The sequence below is a fragment of the Eretmochelys imbricata genome, chromosome 4 (genome assembly GCF_965152235.1).
Source record: "Eretmochelys imbricata isolate rEreImb1 chromosome 4, rEreImb1.hap1, whole genome shotgun sequence".
NCBI classification, from domain to species: domain Eukaryota; kingdom Metazoa; phylum Chordata; order Testudines; family Cheloniidae; genus Eretmochelys; species Eretmochelys imbricata.
Window position 1 is genome coordinate 57988728 of NC_135575.1, and position 21150 is coordinate 58009877.

Below are 21150 nucleotides of genomic sequence, written 5' to 3' on the forward strand. Positions count from 1 at the left end.
TTTCAAAAGCCGGGTGGAGGGAGAAACAAAGCCTCTCTCTGTCTGTCTGTGTGATGCTTTTGCCAGGGACAGAACAGGAATGGAGTCTTAGAACTTAGTAAGTATTCTAGCTAGATCATGTGTTAGATTCTGATTTCTTTAAATGGCTGAGAAAATAAGCTGTGCTGAATGGAATGTAGATTCCTGTTTTTGTGTCTTTTTGAAACTTAAGGTTTTGCCTAGAGGGATTCTCTATGTTTTGAATCGGATTACCCTGTAAGGTACTTACCATCCTGATTTTACAGAGGTGATTCTTTTTACTTTTTCTTCTATTAACATTCTTCTTTTAAGAACCTGAATGCTTTTTCATTGTTCTTAAGATCCAAGGGTTTGGGTCTGTGTTCACCTATGCAAATTGGTGAGGATTTTTATCAAAACTTCCCCAGGAAAGGAAGGATTTTGGGGGGAAAGACGTTTCCAAACGGGCTCTTTCCCAGTAATATACCGGTTATACGTTTGGTGGTGGCAGTGATAAAGTCCAAGGGCATAAGGTAAAATAGTTTGTACCTTGGAAGTTTTAACCTAAGCTGGTAAAAGTAAGCTTAGGAGGTTTTCATGCAGGTCCCCACATCTGTACCCTAGGAAGGAAACTTGACAACTTTAAATTCAGACTCTAGCAACCATGCTATTCCAACCCTGGGTATTCCTTTTACAAATACTGCTAGAGATGTAAATTTGTTCCATTCTGTTTGGTGAGTGTATAACCTGGACAAAATGGCACTCAGCTGAGATAAACACACTCATTTTCACTTGTGACCTAAACAGGATTTGAACTCAGGCCTCCAGAGATGTAAGGTTAGTGAAGCAATCAAAATCTCGCTTGCCATTTAGCCCTTCTGCATTCAGTGAAAGTACGTTTCATTGATGCTGCTAAGATTTGTACTGCAGCAGCACCCAAATGCCCCAAACAGGATCAGGTCTCATTGTGCATGTGATGTACAAACACTCAGTACAAGATAATCCTTGTTGCACAGAGTTTACAAAATGACATTCTCAATGTGATAGAAATGTGGGTATTTACAGCCAAAAATAATTTTAAGATGTTAAAAGTTGCAGCTAACAAAAATTAAGATATTAAGAGCTAATGCTGAAGCCCAGTCCTTATAGCACCCAAAGTGGGTTTTAAAACAACCCCCCACTTACAGCAGAACATTTGTATAATGTATCATAAATAATAAGAATTTGTAATGAAACGTCAACAAAATTAATTATCTGTACTACTGGAAATACTGTGATATAGAAGTGAATTTCTTTTTTATCACATGGCACTGAGATGTGCTAACAGTTGCAAGCACCTTCAGTATGTCAACTTTATCTGCTACACCCACTGAATTGCTATGTGCCAGGCTGCATCTTTAGGATTCCCACCAATCAATGTCTCCCAGCGCCCATATTTAACTACTTCTGCCAGAGGACTGATGTCATAAATATGACTCCTTTTGAAGACTGTCAAAGCCACTGCTGCTGAGAGGTGGCAAAGTTTGTGTGGAAGCCCAGTTTCTTTTCCCAGGGGCTCAGAATGCCACCTCTGCAGTTTCCAGAGTTCAGAGAGAGGTGACGGGTCTGTCCGTTTTGGATTTCTCTTGTGATAGGTCACAACAGCAAAATCACCCAGCTAATCATGACTTGCTTTAGTTTGAAACAAAATACATGTTAGGTTACAATTTTGCAGATTATACAATAAATAAAAAAGGAAAAATTCTTGCTCACTGGATCCAAATTCAGGGATTCCTGTTTAAACCATAGGAAATGGATGAAACAAGTTTCCAGAGCACTGGCTAGCATGCCTATAGTAGTATTTAAAAAATTTCAATAAATAAATTGGTTTGAAAACAAATAATGATAAAAACAGAAAATGATAATTTTAATTTAAAGGGATTTTAACTGTCATTCACTTCCTGGTCCTTAACTGCAGGAAAGAACTTAGTTATTGACACGTTGGATGGTCCATCTACAGTTGTCCAGTCTCCTCTCTCAGATAATGACTACTTCCAGATGTTTCACAGGGAGAAGCAATAAACCAAGTGGATAGCTATAATATAACCTGTCTATATGGCAAGTTTCTTCCTAAATCCTATTACGTTTATGCCTTGGAGCATAAGGACCTTTTTTTTAAATATTATTTAACATAACTGTGGATGTTCTCCTTGTCTGTATAATTGTCTAAACTTTGTTTTAATCCTGCAGTGTTCTTGGTCTGAAATGACTTCCTGTGGCAATGGGTTATAAAGTTCCAGGCCCTGATCCTGAAATGACTTTTGCATCAGTTAACCTGAAGCATGCTAGTAAGTCCCATTGGCTTCAATGGATCTACTCACTTAAACTTTAGCATGTGCATGTTTGCAGAATTGGTCCCAGTTAGGTGGGGGTTAAAATATTTCTGTTCTATCAGTTTTAAATTTGTTTCTGCCAGCTGAATTCAGTGTCTTCTTGTTCTCATATTACAAGAAAGAATAAAAAGAAGCTCGATTTACCTTCTCCATCACATTCATTACTTCAATCTTGTCGTCTCCTCTCTAATCTAAGCAATTTAATTCTTTTCAGTCCCTTTCTTCACAGGAAGTTCTTACCATCCTACTAATCATTTTGTTGCCTGTTTTTGAACCTCTTGTATCTCTGATATAGCTTTTTTTTGATTGAGCAGAACTGAATACAGAATTACAGGTGAGAGCATGTGTCATAAATATAAAGGGAAGGGTAAACCCCTTTAAAATCCCTCCTGGCCAGAGGAAAAATCCTCTTACCTGTAAAGGGTTCAGAAGCTAAAGGTAACCTCGCTGGCACCTGACCAAAATGACCAATGAGGAGACAAGATACTTTCAAAAGCTGGGAGGAGGGAGAAAAACAAAGGGTCTGTCTGTATGCTGCTTTTGCCGGGGACAGAACAGGAATGGAGTCTTAGAACTTTTAGTAAGTAATCTAGCTAGGTATGTGTTAGATTATGATTTCTTTAAATGGCTGAGAAAAGAGCTGTGCTGAATAGAATGACTATTCCTGTCTGTGTGTCTTCTTTATAACTTAAGGTTTTGCCTAGAGGGATTCTCTATGTTTTGAATCTAATTACCCTGTAAGGTACCTACCATCCTGATTTTACAGAGGTGATTCCTTTACTTCTATTAAAAGTCTCCTTGTAAGAAAACTGGATGCTTTTTCATTGTTCTAAGATCCAAGGGTTTGGGTCTGTGGTCACCTATGCAAATTGGTGAGGATTTTGGGAAGTGGGGTGCAAGGTTTGGGAGGATTTTAGGGGGAAAGATGTGTCCAAACCATGTTTCCCAGTAAACGCAGATAAAGTTTGGTGGTGGCAGGGGAAATCCAAGGGTAAAATAATTTTGTACCTTGGGGAAGTTTTAACCTAAGCAGGTAAAAGTAAGCTTAGGAGGTTTTCATGCAGGTCCCCACATCTGTACCCTAGAGTTCAGAGTGGGGCAGGAACCGTGACAGCATGCAATCTATTTAAATAATGGCATCATAGTATTTTCAGTATTGCTGCTGTCCCCTTCTATATAAATTCAAACATTCTGTTTGCTCTTTTAACCACTACTGCACAACGAAAAGACGTTTTCATTCGGCTGTCTACAGTGACACTCAGGTATTTTTCCTGAATGTGCATGACTAGTTTAAATTGTTCCTTCTAGTAAGTATGCCCTTGCATTTATCAACAATGATTTCATTTGCTATTGTACTGACTAATCACCTAGATTTTTTAGGCCTTCTGAAGATCTTCTCAATTCCTTCTAGTCTTGACACTCCTAAGCAATGTTGCGTCATCTGCAATTTTGTTAGTTCACTCCTTTTTCTAGACCATTACTAAATAAATCAAACACGACTAGTCCAAGTATAGAGAAATCTGCAGTTAACCCCGTCATACTTCACACTGATTAATATATTCCTAACTGTTGTTTTACTGTCTCTTAACCAATTTCTAATCTGTGATAGTACTTTACCCCTCACTCCACAACTACTTAATTTTCTTGACAGCCTCTTGGTGGGGGACTTTGCCAAAGGCTTTTTTAAAGGCCAAATTAATTATCTCAACTGAATCTCCTTTATCCATTATTTTGATGACATACTCAAAGTTTCCCAGTATATGAGAATATGATTTTCCTTTACAGAAGCCATGTACCCCTATCAGATCATGTTATTCAAGGTGTTCTATTTTTATCATTTTAATCAGTTTCCCTTGTATTGGTCTGTGATTTCAAGGATCAACCCGTCGTGTCTTTTTTAAAGACAGGTTCAAGATTTACAATCTTCCAGTCTACTGGCTGATTTTAATAAGGGACATTTTTCTCAGCAGTTTTGTCACTTTATTTTTAAATTACTTCAGAACTTTTGGGTGTACATCACCTGGTGCAGGTCACTCGTTGTTCTATACATTTATCTACTTGTTCCAGAACTACTTCTTTTGACACCTCAGCCTCTGACAGTGTCTCACCTTTATTGCTTGTAAAGAGTAGCTCTGAAGTAACTTCCCAGTGTGGTGAATTCTGATGCAAAGACAACCTTTAGTTTTTGTGAAACATCATTATCCTCCTTAATTGTTCCCCTAACTCCTTGGCAGTCAAGTGGACCCACCAATTCTTTCATAGATGTCCTGAGTTTAATACACTTAGAATTTAAAGAGTAAATAGCCAAAAAACATTTTTATTTCTGACCTCCTACTTACTATTTGACAATTTAGCTGCCATAGTTTATGTTCTTTACTTACTATTGGTTTTGTTTGGGATGGATAACCATTTTCTGGAGGACATAATTGGCTAAAATACCTTCTTGAACCTTGCAATTTAACCATATTTCTCCCCTGCCCCACTCTGCCTTCCTGCTTCCATTTTTGTTTAGTGATATGCATGTTTTTCAGGCCTTGTAAGCTTGAGAAGTCACTATGCTAAGACCAAAAATTATAGTTTTCTCTTTTCATTTAGGGCATTTTTTCTCACAAACCTCCTCTTAAAACAAAAACACCTGTCCTTTCTAAAGTTTAGTGTTACCATGTGTGATGGGGTGGACCAGGCCCAAAGGCCCCCAGCTGGAGGCCTCAGGGTTCTGCCACACCCATCCAAAGAATGGAGCAGTGGAGAGGTCCTCCACTCAGGCTAGAGTGGCTGCAGGGGAAACAGCCAATCATGGCCCAGGAGGGCCATATAAACGGAGACGCAGAACAGAGCAAAAGTGGTTTAGAGCTGGCGAAGAAAGGACTGTGTGTTTGGCTGGAAAAGAAGCATGATCATGGACAGCTAAGTAGGGACAGGGACCGGGACAGCGAGAGGCTCATGGCTGGCTGCTAGGACTGAGCTAAAGGCAGCTTGCTAGCAGGGACCAGGGGAGCAATGAAGGAGCGCCTGGCTGGCTGCGGAAACTGAGTCGGGACTGAGCCTAGGGAGGCTGCAGGAAGATAGTGTCTCCAGGGAGGAAGCCCTGGGGATATGGCCCCATACCAGGGCCAGAACTGGTTTAAAGACCATGGACACACCCAACCAGAGGGGGCACTCATGAGAGGTGGATGCCAAACCCATTACACCATGCTAGTTTTGGTATGATCCCTCCCCTAAGGATGTTGACTTTACTTACACTGGGGCCACTCTTAATGAGCACGTCAACAAAAGTTACTTCTTGAACCAACTCCTGTGTATTATTTAGACTAAGTTGAGACTAGCCTCTCTGCCTGCGTGCTCTAGGACTAGCTGTTCCAGGAAAAATAATTCAAGGTATCAAATTTCTTCTCTTTATCTTGTTCTAATGTGAAAATTGACCAGTTTATATATAGATCTTTGAAGTCACCCATTTATTATCATATTAGACTTAGCTGCTGCTTTGCTATTCCTCAATGTTGTGCATTCAGTATCCATTTTCTAATCAGGAGGCTAATATATTTCTATTCTTATGGCATGGGATTTCTACAGATTCCACAGTATGGTCTTCTTCACACAGAACCTTTAGTTGGGTATAATTCTACTTATCCATGTTTTCTGAATAGTTTATACCCATGTAATACAGATTCTTGTTGGTTTTTTTGTTATTCCACAGCAATTCAGCCATGTTTACTATGTCCACTTTGTCAATCGAGTTGCCAGGCAATCGAGTTCACTACTTTTGAGTCCTACTTTTGCTTTAAGATTCTTGTATTGTTATATAGACACTTTGTCAAGGTTCCTTCCCCACTCTGAACTCTAGCGTACAGATGTGGGGACCTACATGAAAACCTCCTAAGCTTACTTTTACCAGCTTAGGTTAAAACTTCCCCAAGGTACAAACTATTTTACCTTATGCCCTTGGACTTTATCGCTGCCACCACCAAACATCTCACAGGTATATAATTGGGAAAGAGCCCATTTGGAAACGTCTTTCCCCCCAAAATCCTCCCTTACCTTACACCCCTTTCCTGGGGAAGGTTTGATAAAAATCCTCACCAATTTGCATAGGTGAACACAGACCCAAACCCTTGGATCTTAAGAACAATGAAAAAGCATTCAGGTTCTTAAAAGAAGAATGTTAATAGAAGAAAAAGTAAAAAGAATCACCTCTGTAAAATCAGGATGGTAAGTACCTTACAGGGTAATCCGATTCAAAACATAGAGAATCCCTCTAGGCAAAACCTTAAGTTTCAAAAAGACACAAAAACAGGAATCTACATTCCATTCAGCACAGCTTATTTTCTCAGCCATTTAAAGAAATCAGAATCTAACGCATATCTAGCTAGATTACTTACTAAGTTCTAAGATTCCATTCCTGTTCTGTCCCTGGCAAAAGCATCACACAGACAGACAGAGACTGTTTCTCCCCTCTCCAGTTTTTGAAAGTATCTTGTCTCCTCATTGGTCATTTTGGTCAGGTGCCAGCGAGGTTATCCTAGCTTCTTAACCCTTTACAGGTGAAAGGGTTTTTCCTCTGGCCAGGAGGGATTTTAAAGGTGTTTACCCTTCCCTTTATATTTATGACACACTTATACTTATTTTTGGCCATATGCTTATTCTTAAATCCTTATGCGGATACCCAGTTGCTCTTCTGGAGCATAACTTTGTGATCTTAACCAATCCGTCTGCAAGTAGTGTTGGAAGTAGAGCAGGAAGCTGCGTACTAGTATGTGCATGCTCCATGGATACGGGAGTGGCCGGAAGCTGGGTGAATGAAGCCTGCAGCAGTGTTCTCAGGTGAATTTCATCCATACTTACCTATGAGGGGAAATTGAAAAAACTGAGATTTTCTTCCCAGATTATCACTCTCCCTTATGTTACATTTTGCCACTTCAAAATAAGTACATAATCTTTTTTTAAATTAGGAAAATAAATTCCTGTTAAAAGAAAAGGAGTACTTGTGGCACCTTAGAGACTAACCAATTTATTTGAGCATGAGGTTTCGTGAGCTACAGCTCACTTCATCAGATGCATCTGATGAAGTGAGCTGTAGCTCACGAAACCTCATGCTCAAATAAATTGGTTAGTCTCTAAGGTGCCACAAGTACTCCTTTTCTTTTTGCGAATACAGACTAATACGGCTGTTACTCTGAAACCTGTAAATTCCTGTTGTATATTAAACCCAGACAGGGAAGGGCTCAAAAACTGTCGTCTTGCTTTTTTATTCTTAATTTTTTTTTTTCCTTCAGAAATCCTCTTTGTTCCACCCTTATGCTGGTCAACATCACTTTCCACAGTTGTAGCACCAGTTTAAATCATGATGCAGTACCAGAAATGAGTCCTGTGTTCCTGGGAGGAGGCTTGATAGGCCTTCCAAAGGCCCAAGCGTAAGGACCGAAACTTTGGGTTATGAATGATATGATTTTTGTCCCATCCCAGGTGAATAAAAACTAATTTTAGTTTATATTTCTGTACTGAATCTATTTTAGGTTTTTCTATGGGTAAGATTATTGAATCCAAATGTCATACAACTATTAAACATAAAAAGAATGTGCCTTAAATGACAATATTCTCTCAGCCTCCCTTGTTTACAAAAGGCACCTGTGGGTATTTTTCCTTCCTGCCTTTCACTTCCTTGCCAACAGTTGCAAGTTGGCAGTGGAAAGGGGTCCTTCTTGGATAAAGTCTTTATCCAAAAGATAGGTATAAATCTAAACACTGTTAGGGTTAGAATCGGCCCAATACCCTGTAGCCAAATGCTCTATAGCTGGAGTCAAGACACCAGAAGTGCTCTGCTCCTTGCAATGTTGTATTCTGGTCCAAACTCATTAGCATGACATAGTTAACAGAAAGCTATCAAAACTGATTTTTTAAGAAATGAAAAGGGAAAAAAAGATGCCATAAACAAACACCTAAATGTCACTAACAGAAATCAAAACTCAGAATCCCTAATTAAAAATGGAAGTCTAAAAAAAGATGCACAACATCTATAATTCTAGAAGTGGGTAAAGGTACTGTGCCTCAAGGCTATGCTGCTGTAAGAAACAAAATTAAGAAAAGGCTCCTAGATTTTGATGACAGTGTGACAGGACTGCAATAGATTAATGCCTTGAACAATCCTGTCTGCCATCCTGCTCTACTAAACATAATACAGGAGACACAAATCTCTCAACACACTTATACAAAAAAAACGCTGGATTTTGATGGAATCCTGTCTGAGCAGATGGTGCAGATGGACAAACAAATCCATTCCATTACAGACTTCATTTTTTGGTCTTTCTTTTGTTCTGGAAACTTGGGCTCTGGAGATGGCATGCAATCTTGGCTGCAGCCAGGGATTTAGCCTGAATTTATAGTAGACTCAGTGGGTGTGGCTAGTGGCAACAGTTTGTGTAGGAGTCTCTCCTCTTTATCCTATCTGCCAGAGTAAGATAAAGTAGTTCCAGAGAAATGATAGGACACTGAAAGTCTATGAAATCTCCAGCAAGAGAAAGTATACTGTGCCTCTGAATAACAGCTTCAGTTTTTGTTTTACCCTATTACTTCTATTTAATTTTTCTTTTGGTTTTATTTCTTGGTTTTTTTGTTCGTATTTTATGTCTATGTACTTTTTGTTCTTGGATTTTTTTTATTTTTATTTTTTAAATAGAGAGGGTTAAGGAAACATTTTATATTGTGGTAAAATAAATCTGTTCCTCAGCTTACCCCAATTTGTCATCAGCTTACTTCATCACCAAAGAAAACTCATGTCATTCTGGCAGGGTGACAGTGACTTCAAACATATATTCTCTATCCCCCTCACCAGCCACACATGCATTTTGGATTCATCTTGATTTTGTCCTCCCTGATGCACCACATTGTCACCAGAGGCCTACTCAGAAGAGCATATATATCAAGCCCCAAGGTCAACAGAAAATATTTTCCAAACCCTTATACTGTAAGTCTGACCATTTGAATGTATCTGTAAACCAGAGACTGCCAAAGTGAGCATGTGAGACTGAATGTGGTCCATACAATCCTTGTATGCCCTCATCTCTAATAGGGTGGTGTGACCAGTGAAGGCCACAGTTCCCACCATTTTGACCTGTGACATCACACTGTGTTGAGTGCTGATATTTGCAGTCTGCAGGCCTCACCTCTATATCATGGATAAGGGGGCTGTAATTTGCTCCAGTTTATTTTACTTGTTGATTCATTTATAAAATCTCATCTCTTACAACTGACTGAGGGTGTAACAATATTGTTTTGTTTTTTTTAAAACCCCACCAAGTTAGTTAATCAATATTAATCCCTAGTAGATACAGGTCACCCTGCAAACCAGGAGTAAACTTAACACAACATCCCTATACCCACCCACTTAAAATAAAGAGAAAATTGATGGGCTTTTACTTCATATTGATATGCAGACTCTGTTAGAACAGAGGAGGAATGAATGACAGAGTTGAGGGCCCTCCACTCAGAACACTCTGTCACCAACCTGCAGAGGTTTAAATCTGGGAACACTTTGTTCAAGTACATTTCAGTTGATCTCACTCATTATGGTGAAATGGGGGGAAAATACAGGCTTACAGATACAAGTTACCTGAGACATAAAGGCTTTTAAAGATCACTGTCAAAACTTTGAATCGCATCTGGACGCAGAAAGGCCTCACACACACATTGAGCAGAAGGGGTGTCAGAGTGAGACCTTGTGGGACCCTCCATGAGACCAGCCACAGGGCAGATTAGTTCATAGTGACACTAGAAGAAGGATGGGCCAACGTTTTGGCCTGAGGGCCACATCAGGGTGCGAAACTGTATGGAGGGCCAGGTAGGGAAGGCTGTGCCTCCCCGAACAGCCTGGCCCCTGCCCCCATCCGCCTCCTCCCACTTCCCAACCCCTGACGGCCCCCCTCAGAACCTCCAGCCATCCAACCCCGCCCTGCTCCTTGTCCCCTGACCGCCCCCTCCCAGGACCCCCACCCCTAACCGCCCCCCAGGACTCCACCCCCTATTTAAACCCCCGTTTCCCGTCCCCTGCCCACCCCAGAACCTCCGCCCCATCCAGCCACCCCCTTCTCCCTGTCCCTTATCCAACCCCCCCTCCCGGCCCCCTTACCATGCCACTCAGAGCAGAATGTCTGGCACCTGCACCGCCGGCTGGAGCCAGACATGCTGCCGCACTGCCCTGCAGGAGCGCACAGCCCCGCCGTCCAGAGCGCTGCCCACGCGGTGGTTTTGCTGCGGGGGAGTGGAGGACAGCAGCGAAGGGGCCGGGGACTAGCCACCCGGGCCAGGACCTCAAGGACTGGGTAGGACAGTCCCACGGGCCAGATGTGGCCCCCAGGCCGTAGTTTGCCCACCTCTGCACTAGAGGGTGGTGTTGAGTAACCACTAAAGTAATTTTATATCTAAGTGGCCCTTGGTTGGGCAGCATGTGGACACTTCTCATGTGTAAACATATTAGAGAAAGCAGTGATGTAACCAAGTCTTCTGCAAAATGTTGCCAGCGCTGGAGAAGAGCGTATGCATATCGTGGTGGTGGTAGGGTTAATCATATTTATAAACATTTTAATTCAGGGTTTGTTTTTAGTTTTATTCCTAACCCACCACACAGCAATATAAATACTTGTCTCAATGGTTATGACCAAGAATTTAAATATATTCCTTACATACATAAATCCTTTACTGTACTGGTTGCTGATTTGTTCTGAAAGCATTTTAAGACAATATAACCTATATAAACCGTGCAACTCTCAGTCGTGATACCGTCACAAGCTAGAGTCTGTATCATAAAGGTGCACACAGCTAGCTAGTGTCGCAGGAGGTAAGGATCAGTTGTAATTTCTATTACAGTTTTGCTTTTATGGATTTATAAATACATTGTTTTAACTGATATTGGGATAAAACTGGCATACTAGTTGGCAACGTAATTGCAATTTTTCTGCTCATGAATAGCTTGACTTGGTTAAACACTGTTTCTCAATATGTAGTAGAACAACTAAAAATAATTTTTGGTGCTGTCAGATTTTTTTGAGGACTCTGCTTTACCTAATTAATTCCTTGGTATTTTTTGTTGAAGACAAATTTTGAAAAATGGCTATTGGACAGTTTAATGTTTTTATCCGTGTTACAGAGAAGTTTTCATAAAATCACCACCACATTATTGCACAGAATACTATATGATCTGTATATTTGTCTGATTGGTGTAAGGGGGCTTTACTGTATGAAGACAGAGATAATTCAAGGAGAGGCTGATTACCCATAGGCAGAAAAGAGTAGAATGGCTTCAAATAGCCATCCAGCAACCAACAATTAAGAGACAGTGCAAGAACCAATCATTCACGTTGATGTCATACCTCTAACCCTCTGCTAAACTCACCGGAAAAGCTTGTCAAGACAGGGGTCCCATCAAGTAAACAAAAGAGAACCTAAAGGCCCTGGAAACTGAAACAGAGGGCTTCTCAGATGGGATTAAAAGTGGCGCTCTCTAGGGAAGGGAGAGTTGTTTGCAGGAGACAGTAAAGAGAGGCCTGCCTAGGGTTTCTAACACAGGATGACAAGTCTCTAGGTAAGACAGACCTGCGTATAGGCTGTTTATTGTTTTAAAAAACCCTTTTTTTCCCTTATGTTATGCTTTGTTCTTACCAAGATTAAACAATATTTTGGTTTGAGAAGGCTGTCTGGTCACGGACTCCCAAAGAACTACAGGTACTGAATCTAGTCAGACCTGCCAGGTATGCACAATCGATACACAGGGTACTGTAGCCCAGAACCCTGTCTAAGAGTGGGAGAATTGCTTGGTTCCACCTCAGGAGAGGTAAAGGCGCAAGGTCTGAGACCTGATGTGGTGCACTCAGAGACTGGAGAGGAAAGAGAGGTGCAGCTAGCCCTGTATCCATGACAAGTGTAAATCAAGATGACTCCACTGAAGTCAATAGTTGCTCTGGTGTAAGTGAGATAAAAATCTGGCCCAATGTTCTAAAATGTTTTAACATAACAAATGCTGTAACACAGGGGTGAGCAAACTTTTTGGCATTGGGTTTTGGAAATTTTATGGAGGGCCGGTTAGGGGAGGCTGTGCCTTCCCAAACAGCCAGGCATGGGCCGGCCCCCACCCTGCTTCTCGCCCCCGATGCCCCTCCCCGGGACTCCTGCCTCATCCAACCCCCCCTGTTTCTTGACGGCCCCCCAGGGACCCCTGCCCCATCCAACCCCTCCTCTCATCCTGACTGCCCCCGCGGGACCCCTGCCCCATCCAACCACCCCTTCTCCCTGACCACCCCCAGAACCCCTGCCCCTGACTGCCCCCTGCCGCCCCATCCAACCCCCCCTCCTTCCTGACTGCCCCCCCCGGGATCCCTGCCCCCATTCAACCCCCCTGTTCCCTGCTCTCTGACCGCCCTGACCCCTATCCACACCCCCGCCCCCTGACCACCCCTGCCCTCTATCCAACCCTCCCTCCCCCGCTCCCTGCCCCTTTACTGCTTGCCTGGAGCACTGGTGGCTGGCAGCTCTACAGCTGTGCCTCCTGGCTGGAGCCAGCCACTCTACTGTGCAGCACAGAGTACCGGGCCAGGCCACAGCTCTGCAGCTGCGCTGCTCCAGGAGTTTGCAGCCCTGCTGCCCAGAGCACTGTGCCAGCAGTGCAATGAGCTGAGGCTGCGGGGGAGGGGGAACAGTGGGGGAGGAGCCGGGAGCTAGCCTCCTGGGCCAGGAGCTCAGGGGCCGGGCAGGAGGGTCCCACGGGCTGTTGTAGTTTGCCAACCTCTGCTGTAACAAATCATGCCTAAAAGCCCACTATTTCCCTGTGTACTTTAAAGGTATTTATCTGTGCTAATAACTATAAACAACAAATTTAGCCACTAACAAAAAATTGTACTGCTACTATAACAGGTCAAGTATGCCAATGAAGGAAACTCAACAGTTCTGATCAGTAACTTTATATAGAGACTGGATAAACCAAAGCCCATCTTCACTTCACCATCCGGTGTCCATGCATTGAAGTACACATTATGGTAAGCAAGAACCATCACACCACATTCTTTAACCCCTGCAGCACTTTACTGCCTCTCCATTAAGTTTCTTTGTTGAATTTGTTCATTTTTGCCAGTTTAACATGGACATTTAACCTTCAGGTAGGTTAGGCTTGAACTATAAGTTGTGTATAAATAAATAATAAAAACATTATTTACAAAAACGTATTACAGTGAAAACAGTTATTGTTTTGGTTTTGAACATTCCCCTGAAATGCCTGCAAACTTTACAGCATTGTAGGAGAGCCAGAAGGTGAAACTGACCAGTCTGTTTTCATTGCCCAAGTTATACCAAATCCAAAAGGCAAACAAATTGAAATTTTAAAATCTAAAACTTTTTGTACTTTCATTTTTAATAAGATGTTATTAGTACCACAGGTACGGAAATTAGATTTTTTTTTAATTATGTGATTTTTAACCAGATAGGTTTTTTTCTATATATTTTTGCTCACTAAGCCACTCTCTTCATTGTTAGTGAACACTGCCCTTACCTTCATGTGTGATTTGAGATTGTCCTTGCGTGCACAACGAAATGGACAGAGTGGGCACTGATGACTTTTTAAACCTGTATGAATCACCATGTGTCGTTTCCAGTAACTCTTCCTCTTTATAACCAACCCACAGATTGGACACTGAAAAGGTTTTCCTCCTTCTTCTTCTGGGGCTTGGTGGAGGGAGAAAAGAAAAAGAAAAGGTCCTTTACAGCCACTGGTAGAATACTTTCCCCTCATACACATATCAAAATATCATTTTACAACTTTAGATTTTCATCTGTAAAGACAGACATAGTACTGGTTAAACACCAACGCCCAACAAAGGTTTCAGTTCCTCTCCTTCCATATTCAAACCTCCCTAATCTAGTTATGCTCCCTCTTGAAAGCTGTAATTTAAGATTCATTTATCAAGTTAAAAGTCTCAAAAACTCATTAGATAGCCAATAGGCGATGCTACTCTTCCTCACCTGGCCCTATACTTCTCACAAACATCATTCGGTAGCCAAATTTCCTATCCGCTGCCAACTTGATCAGGGAAAAAATGCTTAACTCTTGATTTTAAAAGTGGTGAATTCCAGTATTTGATGGATAATGAAAAAATAAGATATTAAATACAGAATAATTCACACTTCTTAACCATAAACCATGCTGGTGTCATAAACCGGACACGCTCAAGGCCAATACTGAGTGTTTTCAGAATCCCTGCTGTTGAACTTGTTTACTTATGGCTCAAGCAGATGCTGCTGCTGCTTCAGTCATCAGGTGATTTTAGGGTCATGGGATTTTTTTATTCTTCTATCCTGTTTCTCTGGGTGTCAGTGCATTAAACCTACTGCCTTTTTCTAGACATTTGGATGCTATTTTGCACAGTATCATCCATTGTAGGAGGGAATGGCAACCAAGGCCCAGGAAATTTACCTACTAAGTATGGAATAATCACCAGGCTAAGGAGAAGGAGATTCTTTGACTTGACACAATTAAATATTCTGACATCTCACTACAAATGCCTCTGCCCATTACAAGGAAGTCTGTAGTGTTGTCATTGAACTAGAAGACAATTTTTGTGATTGCTAAAAGGCAGTTTGATTATTTCCAAAAATCCAGAAGTCAGTAGTGTCTATCCTGCTATTTGGAATTATTTCCAGACTATTTCAGTTCATTATCAAACGTATTCATCAGCTATTTTCTACCTGCAAGAATTCATGAAATTTAACATTTCCTGTGATTGGAAACCAACTAATAAAACCTCCAGAATGATTTTGTAATGTGTTTCAGGATAATTCCTACTAGCTGGTAGGAGACAAAAATATAATTCGTCTGATTACATAGTCCTTCTGACCTAATCAACAAGCCTGAGAAAAAGAGTACATTTTCAATATGTGTTTTGCAGCTTCAGAAAACTTCATGAGTAGAATTTCTATCACACTCAATATATTATTAAATTGCTCCATCATTGCATCTCTGAAAAATCAGCAGAAACCAACACTATAATTGCTAGTGTTTCACTTTTTTCATGTCTTTCCTTATTTCTTTATAAAATGTAAGAGAAACTACAGAAATATATATTAGTAGCATTTTTTATTCATCAAGTAATTTCTTTCTATCATGTCTCCTTTTGAGTAACTGGTTATCATCAGAAGTGAATCAGAAATAAATGTAGCAAGTTCGGTCACCTATTTTCTAACCCATTAATAATAGGTCTATAAACAAGGTGGCTTACCAGCAATTTTGCACATTACTTTAGGCCAAACCCAGAACTGGAGTGAGCGAGTACAACTCCGCTGATAACAATGAGAATTCCTAATATACAGGAATTGTGTAATCCACCACAAAAATGCAGCCATTTCTGGGCTGGAACACAAGAGTTGCTTATAACACTACACAATGCTTTAGCATAGGAAGCAAAGAATACTGAGCCTGTGTTGCCTCTCACTTATACTGACGTAAAATCAGGAACAACTCCAATTAATTCTATGGAGCTACATGACTGTAAAACTGATGTGAGAGGAGAATCAGACTCACTGAATCCAATTGAAAATCAGGAAGAATGTTGTAGGTGTTCCAGGCAAAGTGTTATTGTTCAAATGGAACTGTGATCCAGGCATAGGGACTAACATTCATTCTTGCAAAAGTGGCATGGGATCTTAAACAGGGAGTCAGGACCAATGTTCCCTCTAATTTTTCCCATCCATGTGCGGAATGAATTTTGTTATGTGCACCAATATGGAGTTGAGGTGTAGCAGGAGCCGAGAGTTTTGGAGTGTGGGAGGGGGCCCAGGGCTAGGGCAGAAGGTTGGAGTCCAGGGGGTGAGGGCTCCGACATTGGGGTGCAGGCTCTGGGGTGGGGCTGGGATGAGGGGTTTGGGGTGCAGGCTTCCACAGGGCTGCAGCAGGGAGAGAGGACTCCCCCCAGCCCTCTCTCCCCACAGCAGTCCCAGGACTGTGGTGGTGGGGAGGAAGAGGCGCCTCGCCCCACTGCAGCAGCCCCGGGGCTTGGCAGGGGAAAGGCATCTGGCCTCGCCGCAGCAGCCCTGCAGCTGGGAGGGAGAGGTGTCTGGCCCCGCCGCGGCCCCACATGCCCCAAGCTACCCCGCCACCACCCTCCACCTCACCCCACACCTCCGCATACCCCCTATTTCCCACCTCACCCCACCACCATCTTCCAGGTGCACCTGTGGCCACACCCCTGAGTGCAGTGTGCACTGCGCGGCTCTGCTAAGTAAGTGCACGTCCCTTGGTGGCCTCCTGCATGGCCGCGCATGCATGCACTTTAGAGGGAACGTAGGTCAGGACTTCATTTTACATTTCATCCAAAAGACAGCAATACCAACTCTAAAATGTTTCATAACACCACTGCTACAGTGATTTAGTGCGTGCCACTTCAGTCTCTTCGTGCACCACCTTGAGATTTACTGGGCATCTCCCATCCAAGTAATGATCAGGCCTAACTAAGGTTAGCATGTTAGATCTGACAAGACCACAATCTGATGTGCTATTGCTCCTTATATACTAAAAAAAGTTTATGAACTCAGAGCTTACTTCATGCAGTAGGCCTGTTAAGCATATTTCCCCCTTTACTGCCTCCTTATTTTTTCCAATATCTAGTAGTTGATCTCAGTGACCATTGGCTATACGGATAGCTTCATTGCTGATGAAAGAAGCTGACTCATAATAACTGGAAGCAGACTTTCTTCAGCTATAAAATATATGGGAAAATCTGCCAATCAGTGCCTTCAGGGAAAATATGTTTATTTTACTGGCAACACAAGCATGTCCTCAAGAGAAGACCCACACAAACAGACAAAACTTTAGAAAATGAAATATTATATTATGCTTTCAGTGCCATAAAAACGTGGCTGCAAAAAGAATTACTGCCATAAAACCATGGCTGCAAAAAAGAATCAAAGGAATGTGTGACATTTATTTTCATAGCAAATATACATGATCAAGTGCCCAACTCTATATTTTAGAGGAGTACTGTAATGTCTACTGCTCAAAAGTCACACAACAGTGACCTCTTTCTGCAAGCTGTATGTCTCTACAGCAGAAAGAATGATTACAGAGAACAAAATTCCTTCAAAATCCAAATACCCTATCTCATTGCTTTTCTTGGTCCCTTATTTTCATTTGGTCAATTCCTTTCCAGTCAAAAACTAATGAGCATGTCAGAAAGGGAGCTAGAATTCAACAAAAATCTTTGTTATTAATCTATCGTGATAAAGTTTGTTTGGATGCCAGCTGAGGTTGGTGAAGGCCCAGTACATATAAACTGATCATATTTTTTATATATAAAGCAAAGGGAAATGATTGTTTCATGGTTACCAAGGCCCTGAGGTAACATGCTCCCATTACTGCCTTTCAGCATTCCTGTGTCTTAAGCAGAGTAGATGCTAGAGATTTCACTGCATCACAGCCAGTTTATGAATTGCCAGCACTGCATATATACTTAGATGCACTCCTCTTTTCCAAGGTGTACAGATAAAAATTCACAATTCGTTAGCCAAACATATAGAAGTTGGATTTTACTACAATAAAAAAGTTTCTCTTCTGCATTACTCTTCCTTATCAAGTAACTAATCATGTGAATGCCTTTTGCACATGCAGTAAATAAGCAGATAATATTAACATTTTTGGAATGGTGTAGTATAGTAAATAGAACTGAATCCTTGCTATTCCCTCTCTTTAAGGGCTTGTCTATGTGAGAAAGTTATACCGGTATAACATTAAAGGTGTGAATTTAAATGAATACATTTACACTAGTATAACTCCCCATGTGGACAGTCTTATTCCTGTATAAGAGGTTTTTTCCAATTTAATGTAAACCCCTTCCAAAGCAACGTAAGCTTACCTGAAAAGAAAACCAGTTTATGCAGGAATAAAAGTGCCCACAAAACTATATCAGTTTAACTATACTGCTAAAACTGCGCCATGTAGACAATCCTTAACAAACTAACACCCAAACCTTTTATCTTGTGAAGGCTTTTGACCAGCTTCCTCATCCTAATTATCAAAATTTCATTGTTAGCAAAATAACACCTAAATTCCATGGAGATGTCCGTGGAAATATGAATATTTGATGCATGCAATTTTTTTAAAAAGAAATGTCAGTATGTATAAAAGAAAATATTTCTTATTTTGATATAATTACTCACATTCTTTCCTGATTTCTTTTGTTAGTAGTACTGTTTGCAATAGGCCTATATCTTAGAATGCTGACAGAACTAAGGGAGGAAGAGGGAGGGGGTGGGCCAAGAAGTATAAAGCGGGTTTTGTTGAGCAGAATTAGGAAAAAGCAGTTCATTTTCTTCTATTTTTCATGATAAAGAATTGTGAAAGAATGAACATGAGAGATTTGTTCGTGCTTCTGCAGAAAATTTTAATGAAAAGTGGCAACACAATAATATACTCTGGTAAATTAGGACAGGGTAGTAAGCGATTATACAAAAGTCCATTTGTGACACAGACAGCAGGAGGGAAAATTCTCCCTTGTCCAATATTTCAAAAGCACTGGTTTTGTACATGTTCACTGATACCATAAGCTCCCTAACAGGGATTCTTTGATCTTCCCCCATTAAATATTTCTTGTGTGGACCTATTCTGAACTTGGTGAGGAAAAAATACATTTGTATGGAATAAAAAAAAAAACGTATTGAACTGTACACTCATTACTTTTCAAATATGGAAACATTTGTGAAGGTTTGATCTTCAAATGGTAGTTTAAAAGCTATCCTATTGTTTATTTTGTTCTTATTTTCATAATAGGTGGAAACAATACAAACCAGACCAGAAAATAAGAGTTAAATAAATCTAGAGCAAAACAAACATGCCTTACTTGACGGTTAAGATACGTGTCCATACCTGTATTAGTGGGCTTAGAAATTCTTCCTTTAGGGACTGGAAGTAGCAATAATTCCAAAGACTGTGGTGGAGTTACTTTCTCTTGCTTCATCTCTGAAAGCTGCAGGGGATCCGCTGCAAGCAGTGACTTTTTCTTCTCAGCCAACAGGCTGCCCGCAGCCCTTGCAGCCACCTCCTTGAGTAGGGCAGCTGAAGAGGTCATTGAGGCCAGGGAAAGGAAAGAACTAGCTGGAGGTGAGTGGTCCTGCCCAGGAGTCATGCTTCTTTCACTAACTTTCTTTGATAAAGCCGCTAAGGTTGAGCTGGCAGACTGAGAACTAAAAGGTGAAGAAAAGGATTCAAATCTTATAGTATCTTCAGTCCTTGAAAGTGATTGGTCCTGAAGAACTGCGTTGGCTGCGGCTTTCAATTTCAGGATAGCTGAATCTGGGGACAAACCACAGGTGGTGGCTGAGTTTGGCAACCATTTACCTTGATTCCATATAAACCGATTACTTGCATTGTATTGATCATTTTGTTCCTGTTTCTCAGCAAGCTTTCTAGCAAGAACACTTAGCTGCTGGGCATGATGAGAAGGTGGAGAAAAGGAGAGATTTGAACGAACATTTACAGGGGACTCGACCTTGCCATTGACTGTAACAGCAGTGTCCAGCTTGAGAGAACCGGCCTCCAGAAGCCTTCTCAGGTTACTGCTCAGTGGCTTATTTGGGCCAGGAGGTTCATCTTCACACAAAGACGACACATCAGGAGAAAGGTGTTCTTTGCTCTGTAATGTGTCTCTTAAAGCCTCATTGTCAATAGCTACCAGCTCCAGCGTGTTGCTGCTAGGAGTTGCACTTCCCAGAGAAGTATCCGGGGAAGTGGACTGTGCCTGGATTCTATCCTCAAGAGATAACTTAAAGTTTTCCTGGACTTCTCCATATGATGCTTCTGATGGGGTCTCTGAAGAGTTTCCAAACCAGTGTTCTTCTTCACTAAGTTCACCTTCCACTTCCTCCTGTCTAGTACCATCTGTGGGATACCAAGAACCACAAGTTTATTTCCAAAATATTAATGTGTCCTTAATGCTAAGTGTGTGAAGCTCTCTTAATACCTCCAGTTCTCGTCTCACCCCAACAAGATTCTAATGAATGCTAGGGACAATTGCATTAGGGTGAGCCCTAAAGCTGGAGCATTTTGAACAGTTACTAAACATTTGTCTCAAGTGCTTTCATTTGGCATCTGGACTAGTCAGAAGAGGTGGCTTTCAGGAAAAAAAGAATGAAAGAGTGGAATAATAAAAGGAAATAGTGAAATAAAAATGAAAGCTTGATGGACTTGTTATCAGTAAGTCCCTAAAAACTTGCTAAGTCAGTGTAACTGTATAATTGTAGTAAGGTATTTGCATGACCAGAGCATGGGCATCATTTATAGATGGCTATTATTTAAACCAACATGGTCTGCTAATTTCTCACATTATAATTTCAGTGGTGTAAAAGCAGTGATCTATTTGACCCACTAAATACTATATACGATACCTAAAACTCTGTAAGCTTAGTGCAGAGATGTCTTCAAAAGGCAGACCAGGTGTTGAATCACTTATATTAATAGTAGTTGCCTACAGTTATTTTAATCTTAGTCCAATCTGCACTGCACCCTATTTTTGAAAAAATGAAAATTTATTGCTGTAATACATGATGTTTCTTTTCTGAATAGCTGGGAGTAATAACACTTGAACTGCAAGCTAATGTATTGATCTTGCCAGCTATTTAGCGAGGAAACGTAACATACAACAAATTTTCTTGCAGTGGAGACATGCTTTAACAAAAAATCTTAAGGAAGCGCTAAAAGTTAAAACAAAGAACATACTAAATGGAATTTTGTTTTATCAAATGAAAACGGTTTCTTTTG

The 21150-nt window shown here is 41.1% G+C and overlaps 1 protein-coding gene across 1 annotated transcript in view; it reads right to left on the bottom strand.

Moving 5' to 3' along the window:
* Positions 1–21150, bottom strand: part of ZNF827 (zinc finger protein 827) — a 134175-nt gene that overhangs the window by 90893 nt on the left and 22132 nt on the right. Inside the window, exons 2-3 of the mRNA XM_077814457.1 lie at positions 19261–20271; positions 13900–14072 (exon numbers count right to left, since the gene is read on the bottom strand). Of these exons, the coding sequence (XP_077670583.1) occupies positions 13900–14072; positions 19261–20271 (1184 nt within the window). The remainder of the gene's footprint in view (positions 1–13899; positions 14073–19260; positions 20272–21150) is intronic.